Here is a 12,052-nt window from a genome sequence, read left to right as displayed (position 1 = left end):
CGTTCACCACTCTGTCTTCCCATTTTATATCCCCATATTGTCCCAATTTCATTATTCATACTACCTTCCTAAAAGCTTGATCCGGGAACACGCTTGATACACGTAAGACTCCCAACGTGTGTAAAGTTTGCTTTTCAAGCCGTTAGGATCACATGGATTGGTTTAATCTGAGCCTTTATGCCTAGATTTAAATTCCAAAGCTAAATCCCTCCTGTCCGGCAGGAGTCTTTATTCATATTCACCAAACTCCAGAATCACATATCATGTAGAGCCTATTTACAAAATCCTAAAATGCCTATGTGAGGCACACAAAAATATTCTTTTCATCATAATACCGGTATATATATATAAAGTTGGCCGTCGCTTATTATAATGACCTCTAGATAGGGCTAATTCTAGCTCTGTTCTATCTTATCCTGATTATTTTCTTTATCGTTTTAGATAACGAACCTTTAGGAGTTTCCAATAACCGAGTCAGGCTTTCATAACGACCTAATTAACCCTTTGTATGTTTTCCAGAAATGTTAGGGATATTGTACAGTTTATTACATATAGATATATATATATATAAATTTATATACGAAAACAAATGGTTTGCTTAATATATATATATATTTTACTCTTTATTGAAGCCCAAAATATACAGCACAGGACACATACACGAGGCATACACATTAATTACACGCCGGGTTCATAAATATATACATTGCTCGTTTTTTTTTTGGCAGTGTTACGCTGTGGAGATCCTAAGTTGAAGTGTGTTACACGTTTTTATTCTGCTTTTAGTTCCTTTTTGGACCTAAACACGGCAGCGATGCGGATTCCAATGAGGATCACCTCAACAGAAGTGTCCTTCATGTAGGCTACATCACGACTTGTACATTAAACTGTTCTGGGTTCATAAATGGCGGGTAAGACCTAAATATCTTGGGAAGATATAATGTTTGGGGTTCTTTGTATGCGCTAAATTAAAATGAGGTGCTATCAGATCGTTTGGCAGGAACCTAATTTGATGGTCATCTAAGGAACCATAAAGATGGAAGATGGTAGTAGACGTTCAGTAGTTGAGTAGATTTCCGGTGGAACCAGGCAAACATAGTAAAGGGGTTCACAAAAGCTTGGGGTGTGCGTAGAGCGACCCTTAAGAATTAAGTAATACATGTTTCAAAAAAAGGGAGACAAATTGGGGCAAATTGGATCTTTTCTGCTGTAACTAGCTATGTATCTGTAACTAAACCTAGGTGAGTTATGAGCAAGGAGATAGGTTGAAAGAAGGACAACTTGGATGAAGTGTGCAGGAGGGTCTAGTTATTAAGTTCACCATTGCTCTAAAAATATATAGGGTTTTTTTGTGGAAATTGGGGAGCTCTAATAGACCCAGCTGACAGGAACCCACTGGGGCTCGGTGCGAAGTTTCTCCAAAGCCACCTGCAGATCCTGGAAGGTCTGGTCTAGGTCAGAGTTGACCAGACTGAGGTCGAAGAAATGGCCGTACGCCTGTTGGAGACGTTCGCTTTCCTCAATAATGCGCAGGAGTTCAGCATCCTGAAAAAAAAGGGAGTAAATCGAGAATGTGGGCATGGAAGAACCAGGGGACATTATGGTGAAAGAATGGAGGATATGTGGTGGGAGTTAAGGGGGAGATGATTAGATGAAAGAGATGGGGAGAAGAAAGAAAGGAGGGAGAAGTACGAGACAGCGGTGAAGCTTTCCATACTCACCGACAGCTGCTTGGCTGTCAGACCAGCTTCCACGGCAGAAAGGTTGTTTGCTTTTAAGGTATCCAGATCTGGGGCACCAATAAATACAACGTATGGTACAAACTCTGCTGTCCTGAGGACTTTTACTGCCTACGGGACAATAACACAAGGGGTTAAGATGCAGATGTGATCACAGTGACAGTATCACGGGGGGCACCAGGATGCCCCTCCACATGTAAAACCAAATCCCATTTACGCTATGCCCATGGACTTAATCCATTTCAATGACATTGGTCTATTTGGCATCAGATGTTGTCTCTAACCGTGCTCTACTCACAGGCAGCGGTGGCATAAATGCACATGATTACAATTTGGAGTTTGGAGCTACCTCTGAAACCAAGTCACTGTTAGGCGTATGACAAGTGAATTTGTGGCTAGTAATTATTATGAACATAATAATAATAATAATATTCTGCCTGCAGTAGGGTGGTTGTATTCCTTTGCTCGGCCTTCTGTAGGCTCCATCACTGTCAGTTATATTATTTGCAGAGCTGCTCGTGCTTGTTAACTTTGCCGTTTAATCATCTGACTGTCACTCATGTGTCGAGGCAGATTTGCATCTCAAGCTCTTTAGGAACCCGCTCTTGGCTCCTTTCACTTTCTTTACTTCTCATCAGTCCCAAAGGAGAAGCCAACCCTGACATCTAGAAAAAAGATGGTGGCACGGAGGTGCCAGAGCTCCCCCACACATGGGGTGAGAAGACAGCACACACTGGTTATACTGGGATCCCTAGTTATTATTAATTTATTATTAAGTACATGATGTAGATGTACATGTAAAAGGCATGTTACGGTGGGTACAATACTGATGAATTAGGGACATTTTCAAATAAATGTGTATGTGGAGCCCGGCATCTTACAAAACCCCAAAGATACCACGCGAAATGACAATTTTGGATTTGGACTCTAGACAGTGATAAACCAAAATGAACAGGGTCATACAAACTGGGTAAATTAGGTGTAGATTGGTGTCCCCGTTGAGGATGTCTTTTTGGGAGGTGACAGGTCCTCCTTTAACCCATCTGACTTTTTAATGGCGCGTTTGCCTGGTCTCTCACCTGGGGGTTGACATCCAGAACGCACATTTTGCCCGATGCCACCACTTCCCGGATGGAGCTGATCTTTGTACCGTACAGGTTGCCCTCATACTCTCCATGCTCCAAATAGCGGGCGGCTTTGATGTCCTGCTCCATCTCTGCCCGCGACACAAAGGAGTACGACTGGCCATCCCATTCTCCTTCCTTTCTCTTCCGAGAGGTATCTGTGAGGAGATACACAGGTATAGACACACTCAGAACGACAGCAAGAAGACTCGTCAGGATGTCCACAACAAAAATGATCCAGACAAGATAATATCATTTTCTGGAATTAAATGCAATTCAGCCAATTCCATTTAATTATTGTGTAAAACCCAAGCTCCCGGTGCTTAACGTTTTGTGTTACTCTGTATTATTTCTTGAATCTGGCCTAATCCTGTTGTTTTACCTCTTTGCTGCCCTTAGATCGCTTTGTTAGAAGTGGACAGCTAGACAATCTTAATCACGTGTTGTGTGCATCCCTTGTGTATTACACCATCTTAATAACTCACATGGAGTAGTGGTGCCATATCTTGATGGGTCAAAGGTCAACAGTTTGTTCTTCAGACTCCTCCTGCCTACTCCTTGGGCACCTATGAGGATGAGTGTCTTCCTACGAAAGGGTGGCATCCGTGCCACCTCCTCGTATATCAAAAGCTCATGGCGGTCAAACTCTGCAAGAGACAAGTAGTCAAAGCGAGATGACCACTGAATTGGTGTTAATTTATACATTTCGTTCAATTATTTGAAAACGTGATGTTTTGAGCTCTCGTTCCTTCCTTGGTTGCTTCCATTTCTTAGTTCCATATACACCTTTGTATTTTTCATTCCTCTCTGCGCTAGCATGAAGAGACGGGGAAGATCTGGGACCTTCCCGTGTAGGCACATAAAAATAAACCTTACACTCAGCAGTTGGTGCTAATTTATGCTCAGCTAACGGTGATATAACCCAGACTTCAGCAATATCAGAGCAAAACTTTTCAGGATGCAAGCAAGGCCCATGCTTCTTCCATTATTTAACCCATTCAGGACGGGATTTTGTTATGCCCTTAAGCAAAATAGTTATTTTTTTGGACTTTGTTTAGAAAGACCATGATGGGTCTCTCCTGTCCTCTGTCTGGTGGCTGTCGACCTACTGGAAGGGAATGCCCGATTTGCGTGATCAGGCATTCCTTATATAACGGTGTATCGGCGCTTACAGCAAGCGCCGTTACGCGTGATTGGTCAGCAGGACACATGCTCATTCTACTTCTATGTCATAGTTTGTGAACGATTATTTATTAACTCCAATAGTTACCTCTTATTAACCAGTGCTTATGGAATAAGACTTTAAATCAACAAAAGAAAACAAAAATCATTTTTTTAAGATGTATACCCCCCCTCCTGAATCACCACCCCCACCCGTAAGATAGACAGTTCTTTGATTTGCCAGTCTAAGGCAAGAGACATTGCATAAGGACGGGCAGCTGTAAGGCTGCAGCTTCTACCTAGTTGATTTTTTTGTAACTATATTTTTACTATTGTAAAAACGAATGTCCCCCCATATAAAATGAAATATTCAAATGGACGTGAGTTTATTTTACCTGCATTTTTTGTGGTAACATACATAATCCTTTTCTTTTTCTTTCCACCGATACTTCCGCAGAGTGCACCTGCAGAAATACATACACAATACATGTGTTACTATGATCAGGCCAAGTTGACCATCTGGCACACTGGGCAAAAACCAAGTGGGTCGACCGCTGTCAGCGACCCATCCAGGGTGCTTCAAGGTTTGGCCCCTGCTGATGGCTTTATAGAGCTGCTGTGTAAACCTAAACTTTGTTGGCTACCTTTAATAAACCCTTTATGCATTTAAATATGTATTTGGGCAGATATATGATCCAAGTAACATAATAATAATAAAAATAAAAGGCAGACAAATAAAGTACTAACTGGAATTTGGGGTCAGCTCTCCATCACGCTTTACAAATGCCTTCCTCTTCTCCTCCAGTAACTGGCTGGGTATCAGACCAGCTGTGCCACCCTTTACCAGGCATGCCTTCAAGGGACGAATAGCAATAGGGAACAGAAAGATAAGATGGATAGGACACGAGAAGAAAGACCAGTCAAGAGCATTCAAGAGAAAGGAGATTCAAGAGTACGAGGGAGAAGATTAGTAGACTGTATGTGGATAAGCTTTCAAGCATGCGCCAGGTTTGGGAGGCAAGAGTAGACATGGAAGAGGAGACAAGATGGACACTAATGGTCAATAGTAAGTAAGTAGTCAATTGTGTGCAAAGGTGCGGAACGATGGAAGTGTAAGCGACGCAGGTAAATCTTTCAAGGTAGTAGAGAAAAGAGAATGTAAAAAGCAAGACTGTGTGGAGGTGAAGGGAACGTGCGCAATAAAAAAGAAATAAGAACATTCAGGGAATAGGGGGCTAGTTCAAAGCAAACAAAGCAATTGTATATAACAATCACTAATCAACAGTGTGCAAAGGAGAATGAGAAGAGAATAAACAAGGTGAAAGAATGAACTGTGTACACGTTATAAAACAAGTGTGCATTAGAGAGTGTGATTGACTGGGGTTCTTCACACACACAGTGTAACAGATACTGTTTTTTGGGACCATATCCATAGAAGGGATATGACCAAGTATATTATGGATTCTAAAATACAAGGGTTAAAATTAGGATTACCAATTTGACACGTACTTGCCACCAGTTGGGGTCCTCTTGGTTGACGATCTGGAGGAGATCTCCAGCTCGGAAAGCCAACCCGGCCTCCTTACAAGGGATCAGGCTGTCATTTGATGGATCATAACTGAAGTGGCATTTTACAAACACCTAGAAAAGAAGCATTAATTATATTTTGTGACCAAAATAGCCAGTTTCCTCTTGCAAAAGAGTGGCGGTCATTTGTACAGAAAGTGTACACAAGTAAGGGTACCTGCCGCAGGGGGTGCTGCTCCTGGTAGCTTGGTAGTATTTTTAACACCACACTCCCACTGGCCTCCCGTAGCATCTCCTGTAGGGCTTGGGGGTCGCTCCCCACCTCCTTGCCATTCACCTCTCGAATCACATCTCCAACATGCAGCAGACCTTGCTGGTCAATCACTCCTCCATGCAGAATCCGGGCAATAACCAACTCTCCCCCCTCCACACGGAAGGTCACACCCTGATGGAAGGATTTACAAATGTACAAGCAGAAGTATTGCTACCCTGAGACACAGTCCTAAAACACAGCCAATCTGCCATGGCCCATCTGCCCCAACTTACCAAGTGCTCTCCAGCATTCTTTCTGACTCCCACCATGCGCACTGCATCCGGTGGAACCGGCTGGTTATTCAGTGTGGGGTCCAACAATGGACTGGGTGGAGGAGTCTCATAATTTTTGGATGCCACAGAATCATGGGTCTGTAAAAGGGACTGAAGTTGAAAGAAAGGTGAGAAAAATGGAAGAAGGTGGAAAAAAGACAGATGTCAAGTCAACCCAATTTGATAAATTAACTAAAACAAGAGGCATTCTGCTTTTGGTGTCAACATATAAGTCAATTATACCCAGCAAATATGGACTACTCTGTCTAGAAGGTGTTTAGAGGACCAACAAGACAATGGAATACTGGAAGAAATAATGTTACAGACGTGAAATGAAAATGTAACAACTTGTAACAATGATAGACTCTTTTAATGAAAATACATAAAAGGAGGCAATGAAAACTGGATTTGTTATAGTCTGTGGGGAAAGAAGATAAGGAGGTGACCTTGACTTTCACCTGGAAGTGAGGTTCTTGAAGGATTGCCTGCAACTCAGTTGCTGCCCTGCTAGGATCTCTCACTCCAGCCATATCCTGCAGAATCTCCTGCACCAGCTGCAGGTTATTTTCCCGAACAGCTTCCAGACGCGTCTCCTCCATCCGCTCATGAGCCTGGACAGAGAAGGGCAGAAAGGCATGTAAAGAGTAGTCCTGGATGATACAAAGGTGGACGAGAAGAATGAAAAGATTATATGGATGTTATAATACGAAGAAGAGATGATGGAGAGAGCAGCCCTCCATGCAGTTAATGAGGATACAATTTACTCTCTACAATTGCAAAGATCAAACAGTTTGTGTCAGACGGGTAAACTTTGGCAAGCCCCACGTTATGGACAACATCTCTCATAACCTACAGCGTAACATCTTTATATGATAAAAAATACAGCACCCTCAGAGGTTTATTAGGCTTGTGCTCTTTTGCCTGATATCATCAGATCGATGTAGAGCATAATTATGTCAGCTCCAGGCTGTGTGACCCTTCAGGGTTTGCCCCTTCACCCTGAGACCCTAAGATTGGAGTAAAACGCCTGAAACTCAGGGACAAACCCTGAGAGTGCCCAGGTATAATTAGGATGCAAAGCTGAATGACCATAGTCAATGGGATTGCTTCTAAAACATGTGTAATCTGGAACTATAATGTCACTTTATCCATAAAGAAAACTCCTAATAATACATAATCTTGTCACCTGGTTGGATTAGCATTTTTACATTCTCGTTGATCACGCTTTCCTGCTCACATTCATTCTTACACTTTACCATTCGGTTGACATATCTTTGCATTCTTCAATCTGCAATATCTCCTACCAAAATGTATTTCCTCCTCCATGCTATCTCCCTTATTTGTACTTCTGCTCCATCCCAGCGTCTTACCATTGGGCTTTCCATAATGCCTTTGAGGAAGATCAAATCCAGGTCAGAAGAAGGAGGGATATCGGTGGGTGTCTCCAGGACTCCCTGCATGGCTGTAAGACAGACAGAGAGCTCTGAAATATTCTACAGGATCCGCTGTCAACTATAAAAGTCTCGCCAACACAGATGAAAGCCCAAGAGTATCTGCAAGACTAGATATGTGGCCTTCAAAATATTAATGTTTCTGAATTAGGTCCATAAATGGATTCAACACAGAGCCAGCGTATGTGATCTGATAGTGTGACAGACGTAACAATGAGTCAAGCACTCGAATATACCCAAGAGACAGCATTAGAAGCATTTACAGAAATATACCAAATGACAAGCTAAATGGGAATGGAGACCAAGGCACATCACAAGACTCCACACTCCGTCTGTGCAACCTGCTACTGTATCACTGGAGATCCAAAACCATGGACGATAGGGAAACAGTTAAATCATGTAACACAGGCAGATGAGTTAACAGTGAACGGGGTGAAGATGGAAGGAACAGCTACTAGGGGGTAGAAATTGGTATATTAGGTGGGAGAGCAAAGGCCACTAAAAGTACTGAATTTATGCTAAAAGAGTATCAAAGATGATTTACAAACTAGATGTGGCTTTTTAGAGGAGCGATGGCGACTATGAAGAAGAGCTGAAGGCAGACTAGGGTTATGAGGTTGGGTTTGGTAGGGTCAGATTAATGTTATCGCAGAAGAAAAATGTTTGCAACACAGGATAAAGAAGAGTAAATCGTATAATAAAACCACACCTTGAGCTTTGTTTTGGGTTGGGGAGGGACAAATATACATTACTGCTGTGCATTGTACCTGTGGAAGCCAATGGTCAGGTAGCGGGAGCGTAGGAGGCATCTGCCTCCAAAGAAGTTGGCAAGGATAAAGGAGATATGCAAGACAAACACGAGGTGGGATAAAACCTGGGTGGGATAACCGTGTGGGTCGTATGAGGTTTAAGGAAAGGTAAGGGGAGCATTGCGAGGCGGGTGGGGGGTACATGGAAGTCGGAAGCTGTATTTGTGATGCAGGTGGGTGCAGAGATAAGAGGCAAAGGGTCTTTAGGAAGCATATTGGTTACATAAGGAGACATGGGGAGGTTAGCCGCACGTTACCTTCTCTGTGCAAGTCAGATTCTTCAAAGGATTCCAGAGATACCCCTTCTGATACCCCACTCACAGGACTATGCATACCTGTCGGCAGACCTGTCTCTCCTCCCTACTTTTACCCCTCTCTGTGTATTTGGTCCCTCTCGTCCTCTAACTCTCGTTCCTCTTGCTGTCCAAGTCTTCTGCTCCCGGGAATCACTCTCGTCTTGCCTTATCTGTGCATCTTCTCCCTGCTCTTACTCCTCCCCGAAGGTCACCCGACCAACCTGCTTCCTAACCAGATGCTATGGCTGCTGAGAGCTGAGGATGCAGGATAATAAGACTCGGCTATGGGGACAGCTCCCACATACTGTGTATTTATAGTGGCCATTCCACCTGTTTAGGGGACTCCTGAGATCCTCCAAGGAGTTAAGAGCAGAGTTTTTTTTTTACTGGTAGGGACGACAGACCGCTGAATGCTGATTGGTTAAGGCCAAAAGGTGCAGAATTTAGGAGGTGGGTGGGGAACACATAGGTATTCTTGTCTCTTTATGGCTTTGCTGCTTACTATTCCACCCCCCTTGTGGGGGCCCCTTTAAAGCTCCTGTGCTTTGAGCATCAGCCCTAGTTTCCATGGTAACCATGGGATTATACAGGATGGGTACCAGGCTGGATCCAAGGAGTTTTAACCATTGGGTTCCCAGATACTTATAGAAATATTGATGGCAAAATTTGTTGTTATTTTAATATTATTGTAATTATTATAAAAACACAAATACTTAGATAAATAAATAGATAACTGGATAGATAGACAGACCGACTAAATGCATACAAATGTGTCCTTGAATGGATGCACGTATACGGTATATAGGTTAATTGGGGTGTATTTATTTATGTTTATCTGGGTATTTGTCCTCCCCTTGGACTCACAGACGTCTGCCAAATAGAAATCACTGCACAATATGACATGAGCATAGAGAGGGGAAAAGGCAGAGAGCAACGGCGAGGGGGAGGAGGAACGGGAGAGAGTATAATGCGAAGAAGAGACAGGCAGAGCCAGATACAGGAGTAAATGAAAGAGATAAATGGGGGGGACTAAGTAAAGGAATTGTGAAGGAATGAAAGAGGAAATAATAAAGATGACATCACAGGGGGATAAGGAGGAAAGGCAGGCGGAAGAAGAAAGACAGGTGGGAAGAGATCATTGAGAGTCATGGACACGGTCAAGGAATGACTGGTAACAGTCAGTATGTGCAGTGGGCTCATCAATCACAGAGAAAAAAAATGTAACTTTATAGGGGTCCAAGAATTGTTCATATATGTAAATTGCCATTTTGGGATATTCACAAAAAATTACTATAGCCTGAGGGCAACCCACTGGGGACCCTCCATGGCTCTGCCCACCATGAGTCCTTCTCCGGTTCTATGGGCCACTCCCTACCCATATTCAACCAGCCCCTCCTTCTGTTGCTCTTCACCCCACATATTGCGAAGCCCCTCCCCTGAAGAGCGGGAGCCTGAAAATTCCCAGATATGGTTATATGGAGTAATAGGTGTTATAGGGAGGGGTCATATGAGTAATAGGTGTTGTAGGTAGGGGTTATATGAGTAATATGTGTTATAGGGAGGGGTAATATGGAATAATAGGCATGATGTGGAGGGATTATATGGTATAACAGGAGGGGTTATATAGTAAAGTCATATAAAGCAATCAGAAAGTTATAAGGACGACCTAATTAATAAGAAGCAGGTTATATGGATTAATTAGAGATCACTTAGGATGTATTATATGCGCTGTATACAAGCATATATGAGATCCTTCAGAAGATACTCACCAAACTCAGAGCCGAGGGAGGGTACAGCGACAGGCATTAGGTCACCAAGTATGTTTAGTGCCAGATAGATATAGCGATGAAGCTTCTGTGTCCTAGAACACAAATAAAAAAACAGTATGATAACGTTGATTTCTATATAACAAAAAACCCACCTTCCAACTGTCATTAAAACTGCTTTCTAATGTTTTCCAGAGAGCGCGTGGACCTCAGCGAGAGTGCGTAGCCTATTTCTCCACGTGACCTTCCCTACAATCGAATGATCATTGTCCAACATAACAAGGACCCCTTGGGACCACGTGTGCCAGTATACCTCATACTGATGATAATAATAGACGGAATCCCCCCTAATTGTGAAACAAATTATTATTATTTATTGCTTTAAATAGCGCCACCCTATTCCGTAGCGCTGTACAATGGGATCTGCCTAATAATAATATTTTTACTTGACTTGAACAATATACAAAGAATTTATTTAAGGGGCAAGAAAAAAAAATTCAAGAAACATAAAAAAATTACATTTTTTGTTATCGGGATGATTACTAGATTTTGTACTTTAGGGTAGAAAAAGTAGTATTTTACAGAAAGGGTGATAGATACAGGGAATAGCCTTCCAGCAGAATCGGGGTTTAAAATACCACATTTTAGAATAGCTATAGGTGAACCACAGATTTAAATAACTGAAATCTTTGTACAGCGCCGTGGAATAGGTTGGTGAACTAGTAATAGCTGATGAGTGGGGTAGCTTCATACACTAATCCTTCATTTATAACGCGCAATCAATACACATACCACCCATGTGCGTAATAAGTAAGTAATAAACATTCTCACAGCCATAACATATAAATATTATACAAAAAAACATATACATGGATACACTTCTGTAAATGTTGTTGTTTTTCTCCATAAATATTATGCCTATACCCAGATATCGTAAGCACGCAAAGCGAGGACACGGTGGATCTGCATATTTGCTCTACACACCTACCCTTGGTCTAGATGTCAGGATGTGGGGTATCTGGGTATCAATGTCGTGATATACCTCCTATCGCCCAGCTGTGCCAGAGCTTAGATGCTGCTGGCTCTTAAAGGGGTAGCATCAGAAATAGGTCATTCTAGTGATAGGGGGGCTTTAGGGGTACTGTGAGGGGCAACCTCCTACAGACAATTTATCTATTTTTCTAAAATTCCGTTATCTGACTTTGTATAGATATATATATGACATTAAACCAATTAGTTTATACTTCAAAACATGTTTTCATGAATATATTATTATACTAATATCTAATATTAGCGTAATAGGTTGAATCCTCTGATTGGAAACATTAAAGGAAGGTTTAGCTATTATTAGTACAACTGTGAATGATAGGTGTTTTAATGTCTGTGTATTAGGAGGGGTGAGAGGTCTGTGTCCTGATGTCTGTGTATTAGGAGGGGTGAGAGGTCTGTGTCCTGATGTCTGTGTATTAGGAGGGGTGAGAGATCTGTGTTCTTCTGATGACTGTGTATTAGGAGGGGTGGGAGGTCTGTGTTCTGATGTCTGTGTATTAGGAGGGGTGAGAGGTCTGTGTCCTGATGTCGGACTGTGAGATGC

General features: G+C 42.4%; 1 protein-coding gene across 2 annotated transcripts; it reads right to left on the bottom strand.

Annotated features, from left to right (window-relative positions):
• Positions 1–590: 590 nt before the first annotated feature.
• MPP2 (MAGUK p55 scaffold protein 2) lies at positions 591–11,521 on the bottom strand. 2 transcript variants are annotated; one of them, XM_053453901.1, is made up of 13 exons: positions 11,447–11,521; positions 10,462–10,553; positions 7,507–7,598; positions 6,595–6,747; positions 6,098–6,247; positions 5,769–5,996; positions 5,534–5,665; positions 4,772–4,877; positions 4,420–4,488; positions 3,349–3,510; positions 2,819–3,021; positions 1,722–1,850; positions 591–1,545 (listed from the first exon to the last, which is right to left on the bottom strand). In XM_053453901.1, the coding sequence occupies exons 2-13, from the start codon at positions 10,496–10,498 to the stop codon at positions 1,369–1,371; spliced, it is 1,638 nt and encodes a 545-aa protein (XP_053309876.1). In that variant the 5' UTR covers positions 10,499–10,553; positions 11,447–11,521; the 3' UTR covers positions 591–1,368. The 2 variants fall into 2 exon arrangements, with proteins under 2 accessions (XP_053309876.1, XP_053309875.1); XM_053453900.1 differs by lacking the exons at positions 10,462–10,553; positions 11,447–11,521 and adding an exon at positions 8,654–8,881.
• Between the last annotated feature and the right edge of the window lie 531 nt (positions 11,522–12,052).

Source organism: Spea bombifrons, chromosome 13, assembly GCF_027358695.1.
Source record: "Spea bombifrons isolate aSpeBom1 chromosome 13, aSpeBom1.2.pri, whole genome shotgun sequence".
Classification (NCBI taxonomy): Eukaryota; Metazoa; Chordata; class Amphibia; order Anura; family Pelobatidae; genus Spea; species Spea bombifrons.
Note: the sequence above shows the minus strand (reverse complement) of the source record. Positions and strands in the feature narration are given on the sequence as shown.

What these genes read in the sequence shown, in the direction of transcription:
- MPP2 (XM_053453900.1), bottom strand. Translation starts at nt 8,729, where the DNA reads ATGCATAGTCCTGTGAGTGGGGTATCAGAAGGGGTATCTCTGGAATCC. An exon ending in AGAATGCTGGAGAGCACTTG is followed by an intron (nt 5,997 to 6,097) that starts GTAAGTTGGGGC and finishes TCCTTCCATCAG; the next exon opens with GGTGTGACCTTCCGTGTGGA. An exon ending in AGCAGCACCCCCTGCGGCAG is followed by an intron (nt 5,666 to 5,768) that starts GTACCCTTACTT and finishes CTTCTTTTCTAG; the next exon opens with GTGTTTGTAAAATGCCACTT.